This window comes from Eublepharis macularius, chromosome 10, assembly GCF_028583425.1.
Source record: "Eublepharis macularius isolate TG4126 chromosome 10, MPM_Emac_v1.0, whole genome shotgun sequence".
Classification (NCBI taxonomy): domain Eukaryota; kingdom Metazoa; phylum Chordata; class Lepidosauria; order Squamata; family Eublepharidae; genus Eublepharis; species Eublepharis macularius.
The window spans coordinates 38,690,703-38,702,959 of NC_072799.1; the positions used below are offsets into that span (position 1 = coordinate 38,690,703).

At 43.6% G+C, this 12,257-nt stretch overlaps 1 protein-coding gene across 5 annotated transcripts in view; it reads right to left on the minus strand.

The window, feature by feature from the left end:
* PRDM5 (PR/SET domain 5) overlaps positions 1-12,257 on the minus strand; it is a 130,804-nt gene that overhangs the window by 86,319 nt on the left and 32,228 nt on the right. For 4 of the 5 annotated variants that reach the window (XM_054990170.1, XM_054990169.1, XM_054990172.1 and 1 more), the window contains exons 4-7: positions 3,866-4,061; positions 2,270-2,444; positions 1,619-1,711; positions 1,236-1,357 (exon numbers count right to left, since the gene is read on the minus strand). In XM_054990170.1, coding sequence (XP_054846145.1) covers positions 1,236-1,357; positions 1,619-1,711; positions 2,270-2,444; positions 3,866-4,061 — 586 coding nt within the window. The remainder of the gene's footprint in view (positions 1-1,235; positions 1,358-1,618; positions 1,712-2,269; positions 2,445-3,865; positions 4,062-12,257) is intronic. The other variant, XM_054990171.1, reaches the window with a different exon arrangement.

The following is a 12,257-nucleotide window of genomic DNA, read 5'->3' on the forward strand; positions in this document are numbered from 1 at the left end:
ACTTGAAACCCAGGAATTGCTTTGTTGGAAAAGAAAGAACCTCAATGGTATGATTGGATGTCTCCGAGAATCTCACAAGCAGGACTTGACAGTGGTTGCAGTGTCCCATTATTTTGTTCCCTTTTCCCCTGCAGATTCCCCTGAAGAAGCTTTGGAGCGAAAAGCGTAGGGAATTTTTGTATTGTCGAAGGCTTTCACGGCCGGAGAACGATGGTTGTTGGGGGTTTCCCGGGCTGTATTGCCGTGGTCTTGGCATTGTAGTTCCTGACGTTTCGCCAGCAGCTGTGGCTGGCATCTTCAGAGGTGTAGCACCAAAAGACAGAGATCTCTCAGTGTCACCACTGAGAGATCTCTGACACTGAGAGATCTCTGTCTTTTGGTGCTACACCTCTGAAGATGCCAGCCACAGCTGCTGGCGAAACGTCAGGAACTACAATGCCAAGACCACGGCAATACAGCCCGGGAAACCCCCAACAACCATCGTAGGGAATTTTTGCTTGGATAAATACCTTTATTTGCACCATTGACTTTTGCCTATTTTCATTCTTCAGAGATTGGTGTGACTCTCCTGTTTTTTCTTCCCCATGGAATGGTAACCAGATTTATATACTGTGCAATCCTAAGCAGAGTTACACCAGCCCTGAGTACACTACTCAGGGTGTTCAGTCAACAGGAAGAGAGGGACAGCGGGTACGAACATGCTTGCCCCACTTCTGTACAATCCCCAACTCATCAATGCAATGCCTGTGCATAGAGAAAAAGCACCGACATATGCTTCCACCCCATTATCCAAATGTTCCTGATCACTGGGTGGGTGGTACTTTTTCCATAGATTTCTTCCACATGTAAGCACCATGCTGAAGGTTCAAAGACTGCACAGAGGTGTGTGGGGTGTGTGTGTGTAAGGCCAGCACACTCATGCCTGCTCTCCCTCTCTACACATTGACTGAATGCCAGAGGGTCATGTGCTCAAGGCTATGTTCTAAGAGCACTGACTTCAATGAAATCTAGTTAGTCAATCAAAGAAATCTAGTTGGTCTCTAAGGTGCCACTGAACCTGAATCTTGCTCTTCACTACAGACCACCTGAAAAAAACCAAAGGTGACAACTCTGCTCACTGATCCATGAAGCTTCTAGCAACCACTGATACATAAATGTCTCTATGAATTTGTCTAAGAAAATGCTAACTCTGTAAAGCTGTCACTAACCCACAAGAATTTCATTATTTCCCTTACCAGAGTGAACATTTTCCTTATGCTTCTTCAAGGCATCCTTACTCTTGAACCTCTTTCCACAGCTATCAGCTTTGCATACGAACCTGGCATCCCCTCGGCATGCTTCTTTGTGCTGCTCATAGCTGATGTTGGATAGTTGAGGAAGGGAAAATAACACATCAAGAAATGATACTAAACATCAACCACTTGGCAGGCATTCTGAGTGCGCCTAACACATGCTTCTGGGGTCACTTCATGCACAGCTTACTGCAGGTAGGAATAAAAACATTTCTCATCTTGCGCAGGGAGGATTCACAACTAAAAAAAAAACCCTCAAAAACAAGCAAACATGCAAAAGAGGCAAGCAGCAGGGTGAGAGTAGTCCAATAATTCTAACATGGAACCTTGATTCTGAGCTGAAGGATGTACTGCAAACAGAACACTGAAAACTTCTCAGATGGTCACCCGGGTCAACATTTTCTGTGCACTGAAGGACACTTGTAGCAAAAGACAAAAGAAAACATAGGACAAACATTATCCATTGAGTTTCAGGATTTGGCTATCCTCCTGCAAACACGGATGCATTCAGAAAGTTCTTTTTAAAGAACATAAGCATTATCGGATCTAGGTCCGTTCTGCAAATCACTGTCTGGAAGCTGCACACCATCATCCCATGCAAAATCAAAGGATCCTGGAATCAGACTGCACACAACTCTGTTTGGGCCTGCCCACCCAAGCACACTGTGATTTCCTTGCACAGTTGGGCAGAGAACTCAATCAATTTTAATCATCCTTCAAAACATGGTTACTTGAAGGGAAAAAGTAGTTTATCTTTATTTTAACTTCCAGAAGTTTCTTTTTGTTGGAATTCTGTCATCTGCTACTGCTAGGTAGCGGTTCCCCCTCATGTAATGCAGTTATGGTAATAGTACAAAGAAGTGAAATGTAATGGCTGCAGCCCTTACAATGCTTAACATTACACCTCATTGACCTTCACACGCTTGATAAATCTTTTGAGCAACCCCACTTTATTGTTTATAACGATATTGACTTACTGTCTTTGCAAAGCTTGCTTAACTGGGAATTTCTTTCCACAGTTCCTGCATTTGAATTCCTTTTCTTCACAGGGTTTTTGGTGCAATGTTTGAAGATGTTCAGCTAGAATTTCCTGACTGGCAAAACTGGATTCACAGTTAGGGCATGCATGGTCCTCTTTGCAGTTAATAGAATCTACAGCGGATAAAAATTTAAGAATGAATCGAAATGCTTCTTTGTGATAATATCCTCTGAAAGTACACAATTTTTATAATATATAATTTAAATCCAGGACTTCCAGATCCTGTTCCAGCACTTTAATGATTACCAGGGCCAGAGCGCCCATAGAGGCCAGGTAGGCGGTGGCCTCAGGCGCAAGGGCACTGGAAAGGTGCCGGAGGGGGTGTCAGGGGCGGAGGCATGCGCCACGGAGCTGGCATGGCTGGCCCACAGCTGCTGCAGCCAGACAGCCCCGGGCCGCTGCCGCCGCCGCCGCCACCACCACCACATGACCCAGCCAGGCGCCGTTGCCGGGGCAGCGTGTGGAGCACGGAGCAGCCTCTGCCTGCCACCTCAACCATCTGCTGGCGAATGCCCCCGGCTTGCGCTGTGCGATGATGTCATCGCGCGATGCGTCATCGGGCAGTCCATGGCACCAGCAGTGATCATTACACCACACATTCAACTTGATGCCTGAATGCAGAAGCCCTGTTCTCATGTTACAGTGAACCCTGCATGTATATATGTACATCTGTGTCATGTGTGTTCACTTTATGAATGAAACCAGGGACAAACGCCCACATAAATGTGGGGTTTAGCTGTACAGGTATTGAATGTAACATGAGAATTACTCAACACATTTAAAGAAAAATCAGGTTTATTCTGTACATGGATTGTATGTGTGTTCAGTGTAACTTACAAACAGGCCTTGGGAAGAAAAACCAATCAGTCTGTGCTTATTCCTGAACAAGAACTTTCTCTGGGTTGTTTCAGCACAGACCAGTGGAACCGATCAGTAATTTATAAGAGCAGGATCAGATTCACAGGATCCCCAGCTACTTTGAAGTTAGTGAGGCAGAAAATCTAAAATGGTCTTGCTAACTTGCAAAGGATCTAACATGAAGTACAAGATCTGAAAACTTCTTACTTCATGAACTTACTTCATAAGCAAAAGTCAGGTACTTATGCTTCTTTGCAGAAAGCAAATTAATACAGTGATTATGAAAATGAAATTAACTTTAAAAAATTGTAATTCATAACTTTTAATAATGGGAACAATTCACTGAACAGTTCTTCTCTTTAGCTTTCATCCTGCAAAGTCAGTGACTGCCAAAATGTTAAAAAAAGACATTAAAACATAAGAAAACAGCAAAGTAACAGTTACCGTTAAGAAAAAATAGTTTAAAAAGAAAATTCATTATGAAAAAAGGCATTCTACTGAAATAAAAAGAACAGAAGCATTCTTGGCTCCACACAAAGTCAAATAATGGCCAACAGACAAATATTTTACCTATCAACTAGTTAACCCTAAAGGACTTTTTATTTCTCTTAAATTAAGAAATGGTTGTCTTCTTTTACATAGACATGTATGAACAACTTCCATTACTTGCCTTTACCTTTTTCACAGCTTGGTTGCAATTCCTTATTGTGGCTGCTATTACTGTTGATGTTGCTGTCATCTTCCTCCTGGTTAACTATCACTTCTTCCTCTTCTTCCTCTAATTCTTCCATGTCACTATCAAGGTAACCGATCAGCAGTTCTGTATCTGTCTCAATATCCTCAACAGCTAGATAGAAAATGTTCTCCCCTTCCTGATGCAGAAAATAAAAAGATTGGATAGTCATTATAGAACAACATAGAACTCTTTTATCTATTTCAAAAGCATCCAGAACTAGCAGGTAAGCCTTCATGATCAAGTTAGTCTGTGCTTGGCATACACAATATTTCTCAAAGGTAGAGAATGTGATTGCCAAAAAGGATTTTATCTTTCATCTGTGGAGATCCCAGGAATGCAGTAGTTAAATAGTAGCATGTCCCAACCCTTCATATAATGGATGATGCTGCATTGTGCCTTTGTTCCTTCCCTTTATCAGTTTGTGTGGGAGAAAGCAGGGCAAAGTCAGGTACATGTGACAGAATCCGTGTACACTGGTTGGCTGTTTCCAAAGGTTGTTGGCATGAGGAGTTATTGGAATGCCTCTCCATATATGTCTTTGGATTCTAGTGAAGATGCTATGTTCTCAGTTCCTAAGATTGGATCTTGTTTGGAATTTCTTTTTATGATAGAAAGAACATACATAGGATACTGACTAGCTATGACAATAATGCTCCAGCTATGACAGTAATGCTTTCTATTGGTCTGTGAAGCATTGGTCCCCAGACTCACCTGGGTGGCCAGTTTGCTGTCCGTGGAGCAGCTGGAGGGGTTGGGAAGCACGGCAGCCACCATGCTTTCTTCTCTCAGGCTCCTCCAGGCCACCCGCACCCAATAGGATTCGAATGCCTCGGTCGGCCAATCAGCTTCGGCCGGGCAATGGTTGGGCATGGGGGACGAGGGCCTGCCCAACCTGAGGAGCCTGGTCTTCCTTCTGGTCCAGCAGGTTGCTATTTAAACCCAGCAGCCCCACTCCCTGCCTCAGTGCATTCTGGCAGGCGAAGTCGGTGGTCGCTCGGGCGGTACTGCTGTGGGAGCTGAAATCACTCAGGCGAAATCACTAAGCAGCAGCACGCGGAATGGGCGACAGGCCGAGGCTTCACCTGCGGAACACACCAGTCGCCAGTTCCAGGGACCAGCAGCGGGAAAGAGACTTAGCACCTGGCAGCGAGGAGTGGAAGGAGGTGGCAGCGGCAGCCATTTTCAGGCTTGTGCAGGCTTCCCACATGGCTCTAGCAACAGGCGGCAAGAAAGCAGCATCCAGGCCCTCGTCTAAGCCCTGGCCAGCTAGCAAGCTGGCTAGTCGGGCTAGGAGGAGGTCTGGGCCAGCCAGGGTTGCCTCTTGTCCCCCATGGGCTTGGACGGCGGCAGTTCCAACCTAGGGGGGATGAGTAAGGAAAAGGGAGGCAGGAGCCCAGCATCTCGGTCCCAGCCTGCCCCAGCCTCCACAGGACGGGGTCCACAGCCTCAGTGGGGGCCTCCAGGGTCCAACGGGGAGCTGGAAGACAGCAAGGGCTGGCTAGCCCAGCCAGGAGAACCCGTGGGGGCTCCAGTAAAGATGAACACAAGACTCTGCAAGGCATCAGCAAGGCACTAGAACTGCTCACTTCTAAAGTTGAGCAGTTGGGGAACTCCGGGCCTGGAGCGGCTCAGGCTGCCCAGGAGCCTGTTGAGGTCTCCAGGGCAGGGAGAACATCCACAGCTAAGCACAGCAGAGCAACCAAAGCCGAGCAGATGACCTATACTGTCTTACTGAAGCTCCAAGGTTTTTGTTTCTCTCCTCTCTGACAACAGATTTACAGCAGAGCTCTTCTTTTACGTGTACAAGTCAACATTCACATGGTAATATAGTCTTGGGAGAGAACCATGATGCCAGCCAAATCCTTTTGGATGCTACCCAAGAAAACAAAAAAAGAATTGAATTTACCTAGTGAAGATTGCCAAGTTCTGTCATCAATCGTCATGCTTATCTGATTATCATCCATTACAGTTAATTGAACCTCACTTACAGTGAACATAGGCATATATTTTCTGATAAGTTTCATGACACAAGGAAAGATAATGATTTTTAATTTGCAGTATTGTGAAAATTCATTTAAACTGCCAGTAGAGCACATCATACATATAAAGCTTAAATGCATATGAATGGGATTAAAATAACATATATGAATCAGGAAAAAAATCTATATTTAATTCAGTGTACTTGACATAAGGAACAGTGTTCAAGGACTGGCCAGGTTTTTGCACTGGAAAAGGAGAAGAAAGCTAATTATGTATTTTCTCCAAGATGGAGGGTTGGCTTCAACCCACTTTTTCACGCAGAGCCAGACCACACGTTACTAAATACATGCGAATGACATGCAAACCAACTTACACGGGTCTCCCCTGTACACTCACCAGTCTTTCAGCACCGTAATCAAACTCGTGTCTGCCTTTGCACGGGTTCTCTTGGCATTCCTCCGAGACGGGCGAACGGTATCCCATCATGCATCTGTTCCATTTCCTCATAAACTGAATCAGTGTTAGGAATTGTTCCTCAAGTGGTCAGCAGGGGGAGTAACGATAAATTTTATGTTTGTCATTATGTTTGCTTATCAATTGCTTTGTAGTTGGCTGTAATTTGTACTCAATATATGTGGTGTAACTCAATAATAGTTTTCCGTTGATCACAAATAAGCTAGACTATAAAGTCCGGACCAATCGGTGGGCACACATAAACCTCACTTAATTTTCCCTGTTAAGGAGGTTAGCATCTCCTAATATAATACAATAGTAATATAGGGAAAAAGAATTATCATGAGCTTTGGCATTTATGGTTGCTATGATTTTTGCTGTGAGCTAGTGCCTGTTGGTAGCTGAGGACAGTGTGACCAGTATTGTTGCTTGGGCGGAGGGGTGGAATATAAGCAGCAGTCAAATGGTGGGGGGAAAAAACCCAGGGCAATTACCTACTGTGATGAGAGAGTACTTCGGGTAGAACTGGGCAATGGCAGGCAAAAAAATGAGTTGTGTGACTGACATCCAAAATAAATTATTGACGTTCCCTCACGTAGACGTAAGCGCCATCTATCTGCGATATTGAGAGCACGGATTACTGTGCCGAGGGCGGGAAGCGGAAGAAAATGGAGACGGAAACTCTACATTACCGACTTGATGATCGAGACCGTGTACACTCGCCACTGAAAACAGATGATCTGAACGCGTGGCCGGACAAGGACACGTACTCATCTAGGCATGGGAACTTGGGGTGAGGCACGAATATTGACACTCGCTCGGTCTCGTGTATTTAGTAACGTGTGGTCCGGCTCTCAGTCTTGTCCAGTCCCACTCCTCATTACAGTCCCCTGTCTCACATGCCTTTTTGACATACTTAGTAAACCGCTCTGAGTTGGTGTTAAGCCATCCTGAATGGGTTGTATAAAATTGAATATTATTATTGTTATTATTATTATTTTGCCATTTCTGGCCCCATAACTCACAGGATAGTGGGGGGGGGGTGTCAAAAGGGATCCCAGCATCCTTTTATCTCTAGGGAAAAGTTAGTTGGATCCAACATAGTATTTCACAGCACAGACCCCAAAGCTATCATAATATCTAGCCCACACTGAAGAGTTACTGTTTCCTCTTATGGTAAGTTATATGTTCCAAGACATTTAAGTTTACTACAATTTACTAAATTTAAACTAAATCAAATTATATGGTACTTATTTTTTCCAATGTGTTTCCAATTGTAAACAGATTTGCTTCAATGGTTTCTAGGAACATATGACTTAGCACAAAAGACTTTAAACTGACAATACTCAAGTTTGTTCTGTTGTTCAGATGTAAATAAAATTGATCAAACATGGTTCCTCCTCTTTAGCATGGGACAGCTAATGTGGTGTAGTGGTTGGACTAGGTCTAGGGATATTCAAATCCTACTTATCCAGGGGTGACCTTGGGGCAGTCATTTTTTAATTTTACTTCATTCATGTCATCCAGTGAGTTTCCATGGCAGAGCAGGGAATTGAGCCTTGGACACCCAGATCCTAGTCCACCTCTGTAGCCGGTACACCAAACTGGCGTATTGTAACAACCACATGGAATGGCCCCTGTAGGAGGCAGCTTTATGAAGGAGGAGCCAAACGATAGTTGGTCACAGCAGGCATGATTATGGAGGTAGCCTCACTGTTGATTGTTGCTGCTGATGATATTACATAAATTGTTTTTTAAAGATAAATACTCATCATTTTTCAGAAGGCTTCCACAATAGTTGTTTAGATTGTATTGACATCACTCTCTCATTATCTTGTTTTCTAGCCTTAACCCTATGTTAGAATCAAAGTGGGGGCCCAGAATGGGGATCTCCTTAAGGCCACGGTCTGGGGCTACAAGAACAAGGCAGCTTCATGCGCTCCTGAGAAAATGCGGATTTCAGTCAAGCTTTTCACTGGTGGACAATGGATTGGACTCTAGGATGGTTAGATGGATAGGGAGCTGGCTAGATAACCATACCTAAAGAGTAGTTGTCAATGGCATCACGTCTGATGGGAGGGAAGTGTCCAGTAGAATGCCACATGGCTCAGTTCTGGGCCAATGCTTTTCAATATTTTATAAATGATTTGGATGAGGGTGTGAAAGGATTACTCATTATTCATTAAATTTGCAGATAACACGAAATGAAGAGGAATAGTAAACACCCTTGAAGATGGTGATAGAATTCAACTAGACCTGAACGCACTGGGAAGGTGGGCAGATATGAATAAGATGCGATTTAACATGCATAAGTGTCAGGTTCTTCACCTGGGTAACAAAAATACAAAGCATGTATACTAGATGAGGGATATACTTCTGGGTAGCTGTGTGTGGGAACAAGATCTTGGAATACAGGTGGATGGGAAGCCAAATATGAACAGTCAGTATGATGCAGCAGTAATCTTTCGGGTGTATCAACAAATGGCATCTAAATCACAAAATGTCATTGTCCCACTACATACCGTGTTGGTCACATCTCACCTGGAGTATTGTGTGCAGTTCTGGAGGTCTCACTGCAAGAAGGGTGTGGATAAATTGGAACAGGTGCAGAGTAGAGAAACCAAGATATCAGGGGCCTGGAGACCAAGCCCTACGAGGAAAGACTGAGGGACGTAGGATTGTTCAGTTTGGAGAAGAGGAGGTTGCAGGGAGATATGATTACCCTAAATATTTAAAAGACTGTCACTTAGAGGAGGGAAAGGAGCTGTTCCTGTTGGTAACAGGATAGGACTTGAAACAATGGGTTTAAACTACAAGAGGGAAGGTATCAGCTGGACATTAGGAAAAACTTCTTCATGTTAAGAGCAATTCAGCAATAGAATCAGTGGCCTGGGGATATGGTGTATTCCCCCTCATGGGCAGTCTTCAAAGAGTTGCTAGACAAATACTTCTCGGGGATGTTTTAAGCTGTTCCTGCACTGGCCATGGGGCTGGACTACATGGTCTGTATGTCCCCTTCCAACTCTATGATTCTAAGATGGGAGGTGGATAAAATTGCAAGTTCTTTAGTGGGTTTGAAGGAAAGAAGCACATAGGGAGAGGTGAGCATAGGGAAGCTGATCAGAGGAGGGAAAGAAGAAATCGTATGGGGAAGGGAATACAGGTCCCTGCAGGTTCCCCTCCATGCAACTGGGCCATAGGGGAGAGGCTGCTGGTGGGGAGAGAGACATGTGAAGACAGTGGTAGACAATGATGGATGGGAAGGAAAAAAAGAAGCAGGAAAGGGGGAAGAGGGTGGCAGGGAAGGAAAAGAGGACATGATGGGGGAGGGGGAAATGAGATGTCCTCTGCAAGTCCTTCAAGTCTCCACTTGCTCTCTTCTAAAATGCGAGGATATCTGTTCACTAGCATGTGCAATTCAGTAACTGCATAGTATATAGGATTTCAAAGTCTGATGACATGAGCAAAAAATGCAAAAAGAAAAAAATGCTTTGCTCTTTTTTAACTAATTCTGAAACTTTGCTTCCAGTCTTAAATACAGTTGACTCACAGGGCTTGATCCACTGGAAAGCATCAGAACATATATTCCCCTGCCTTTTCATTACTCAATTAGTGTGCTCTTTGTCCGGCTGTTTGGCATGCAGTAAAATGCACTGCAGAACAGGTATGCCTGAAGTGATGAAGAGGAATCAAGTAAAGTCACCTCTTCTTCTCTTTGGAAGATATAAGCAGCAAATGGAAGATGGAAAAAGAGAGTGGATTCTAGGGATCCTATTCCCCTGATGGGGGCAAGGGATCCGCTGCTTACACCCTCCACCACCACCCCACTACCACTCACCTGGCTGGCTGGTGGGGGGGCAAGGCACAGGAACAGGCCTCCCAGACATGCTCCAGGGGCAGCGCAATAATGTTACTCCTGGGAGTGATGTCATTGCGTTGCCCCAAGAGCGCTCCCTCACTTTGCCACAGGCTGATTTTGGCCCCAAATGGGCCCATTTTATCCTGTTTGAGGCCAAAATCTACCTGTGGCAAACCACATATATGCAAGTAGAATCATGGACAAGCCAGAAAGGTAAGCATCAGGTCCCCCGCCTCCCACTGGGAGACTAGGGGGACCTAGTAACCCTACTTGATTCCCTTGTGTTGGTACAGAGTCAGACTCCTCCACCCCATTTATTTTCCTGGCAAGGCTCTATCAATCTAGATTAGATTAGTTTAATGCACTCTATATGGGACTGCCCTTGAACACTGTCTGGAAATTACAATTGGTACAGAATGCTGGAGCCAGAGAGTTGACTGGACTAGGCCACAGGAATCATATCACTACAGTCTTGTTCCATCTACACTGGCACCCAATTTGCTTCTGGGACCAATTCAGGGTGCTGGTATGGACCTTTAAAGTCCTGCATGGCTTGGTGCCAGCATACCTTCAGTACCACCTTCTCCCATATGAATCTACGTTAACTCCGGTCATCTCTGGAGGCCTTGCTTCAGGTGCCCCCACCATCTGAGGCTTTCTTGAGTGGCAAGCCAAGAAAGGGCCTTCTCAGTAGTGGTACCAAAACTTTATAACTCTCTCCCCAGGGAGATTTGCCTGTTTCCCTCCATCAGTGTTTACAGGTGAAGACTTTTTTGTTTTGTTTAGCTTACCCACGGTAAACTTTTACTAACTTCCTCTCTATTTGTGTGTGTGTTTATATGTCTATACATTTTTATTGTATTCATATATAAATTTTAAAAGTTATTTTAATGTTTTAAATGTTTTCATAGCTGTTGATCATCCCTTTGGGGACCCTATCTGGGTGAAAAAGCAGCATATAAATGTATTAAATAAATACAGAAATAAATATATTCAGAGAAGTGCTTCAGATGACAGGCTGCTAGGAGAAGAGAGGGAGAATGTAACTCCTTCCATAAACATTTCCAGTGGATCCAACCCAATATTTAAGAACCACCTAGGTAGGTAAAGGTAGTCCCCTGTGCAAGCACCAAGTCATTACTGACTCATGGGGGGACGTCGCATCACGACATTTTCTTGGCAGACTTTTGTTACGGAGTGGTTTGCCATTGCCTTCCCCAGTGAGGTAATAAAGATAGGGGATAAATCTCTATATAAATGCAAGATAAGTAGCGATTTAAATATACCTCATAATAAATATCTGGGACTAGCAATCCCTAGGGAAACCAGGACTATAATTAAACTTGATTTGGAGTAAAACTTAACACAAATTTCAGTTAATTTTGATTGCTACATATCTTTAAACATCTATTGCTATTCCTCTAAGAAACTGTTTGCCTTCAAAATAACCATATGAGGAAGATTAGATTTAGAGGCCGGTTGATTAGTCCGAAATCACCCAAGGAGCTTCATACCAGAATGAGAATTGGAGCCAAGGTCCTAGTGCAATATAGTAAGCACTACACCACACAGAATAAAAGTAACTTTTAAGCTATTGTTATTTAGTAATTGCATATTTGTACTTGATTTTAACTTTATTAAATAATGCTTAAGGCCTATGGCCATATGAGCAGAATAAATGATGATTGATGATGATGATGAATAAAAGTAACATCAAAACATTAGAATTCCAATATTAATTACATTTTGAGAGGACAAGTAATTTTTTAAAATGTGTTGATACCATGTTCAGAATTTTGAGAATTTGCCAGTAGACCTATTTTAGTATTAGCAAATCACAACATATTTTACAAGGACAATTTTTCCAAACCTAAACATCTACTGACAAACTTTTCAGATAGAATAAAATATTTGGAAAAACATATATATCAAACACATTCTGGACAGTTCAGGCTCCATTATTACCCACTGGCAGCACTACCACCAAATCATTCAAATATCTCTTCATTGTTTAGCTGCATCTTCAGTGTTGAGACTTAA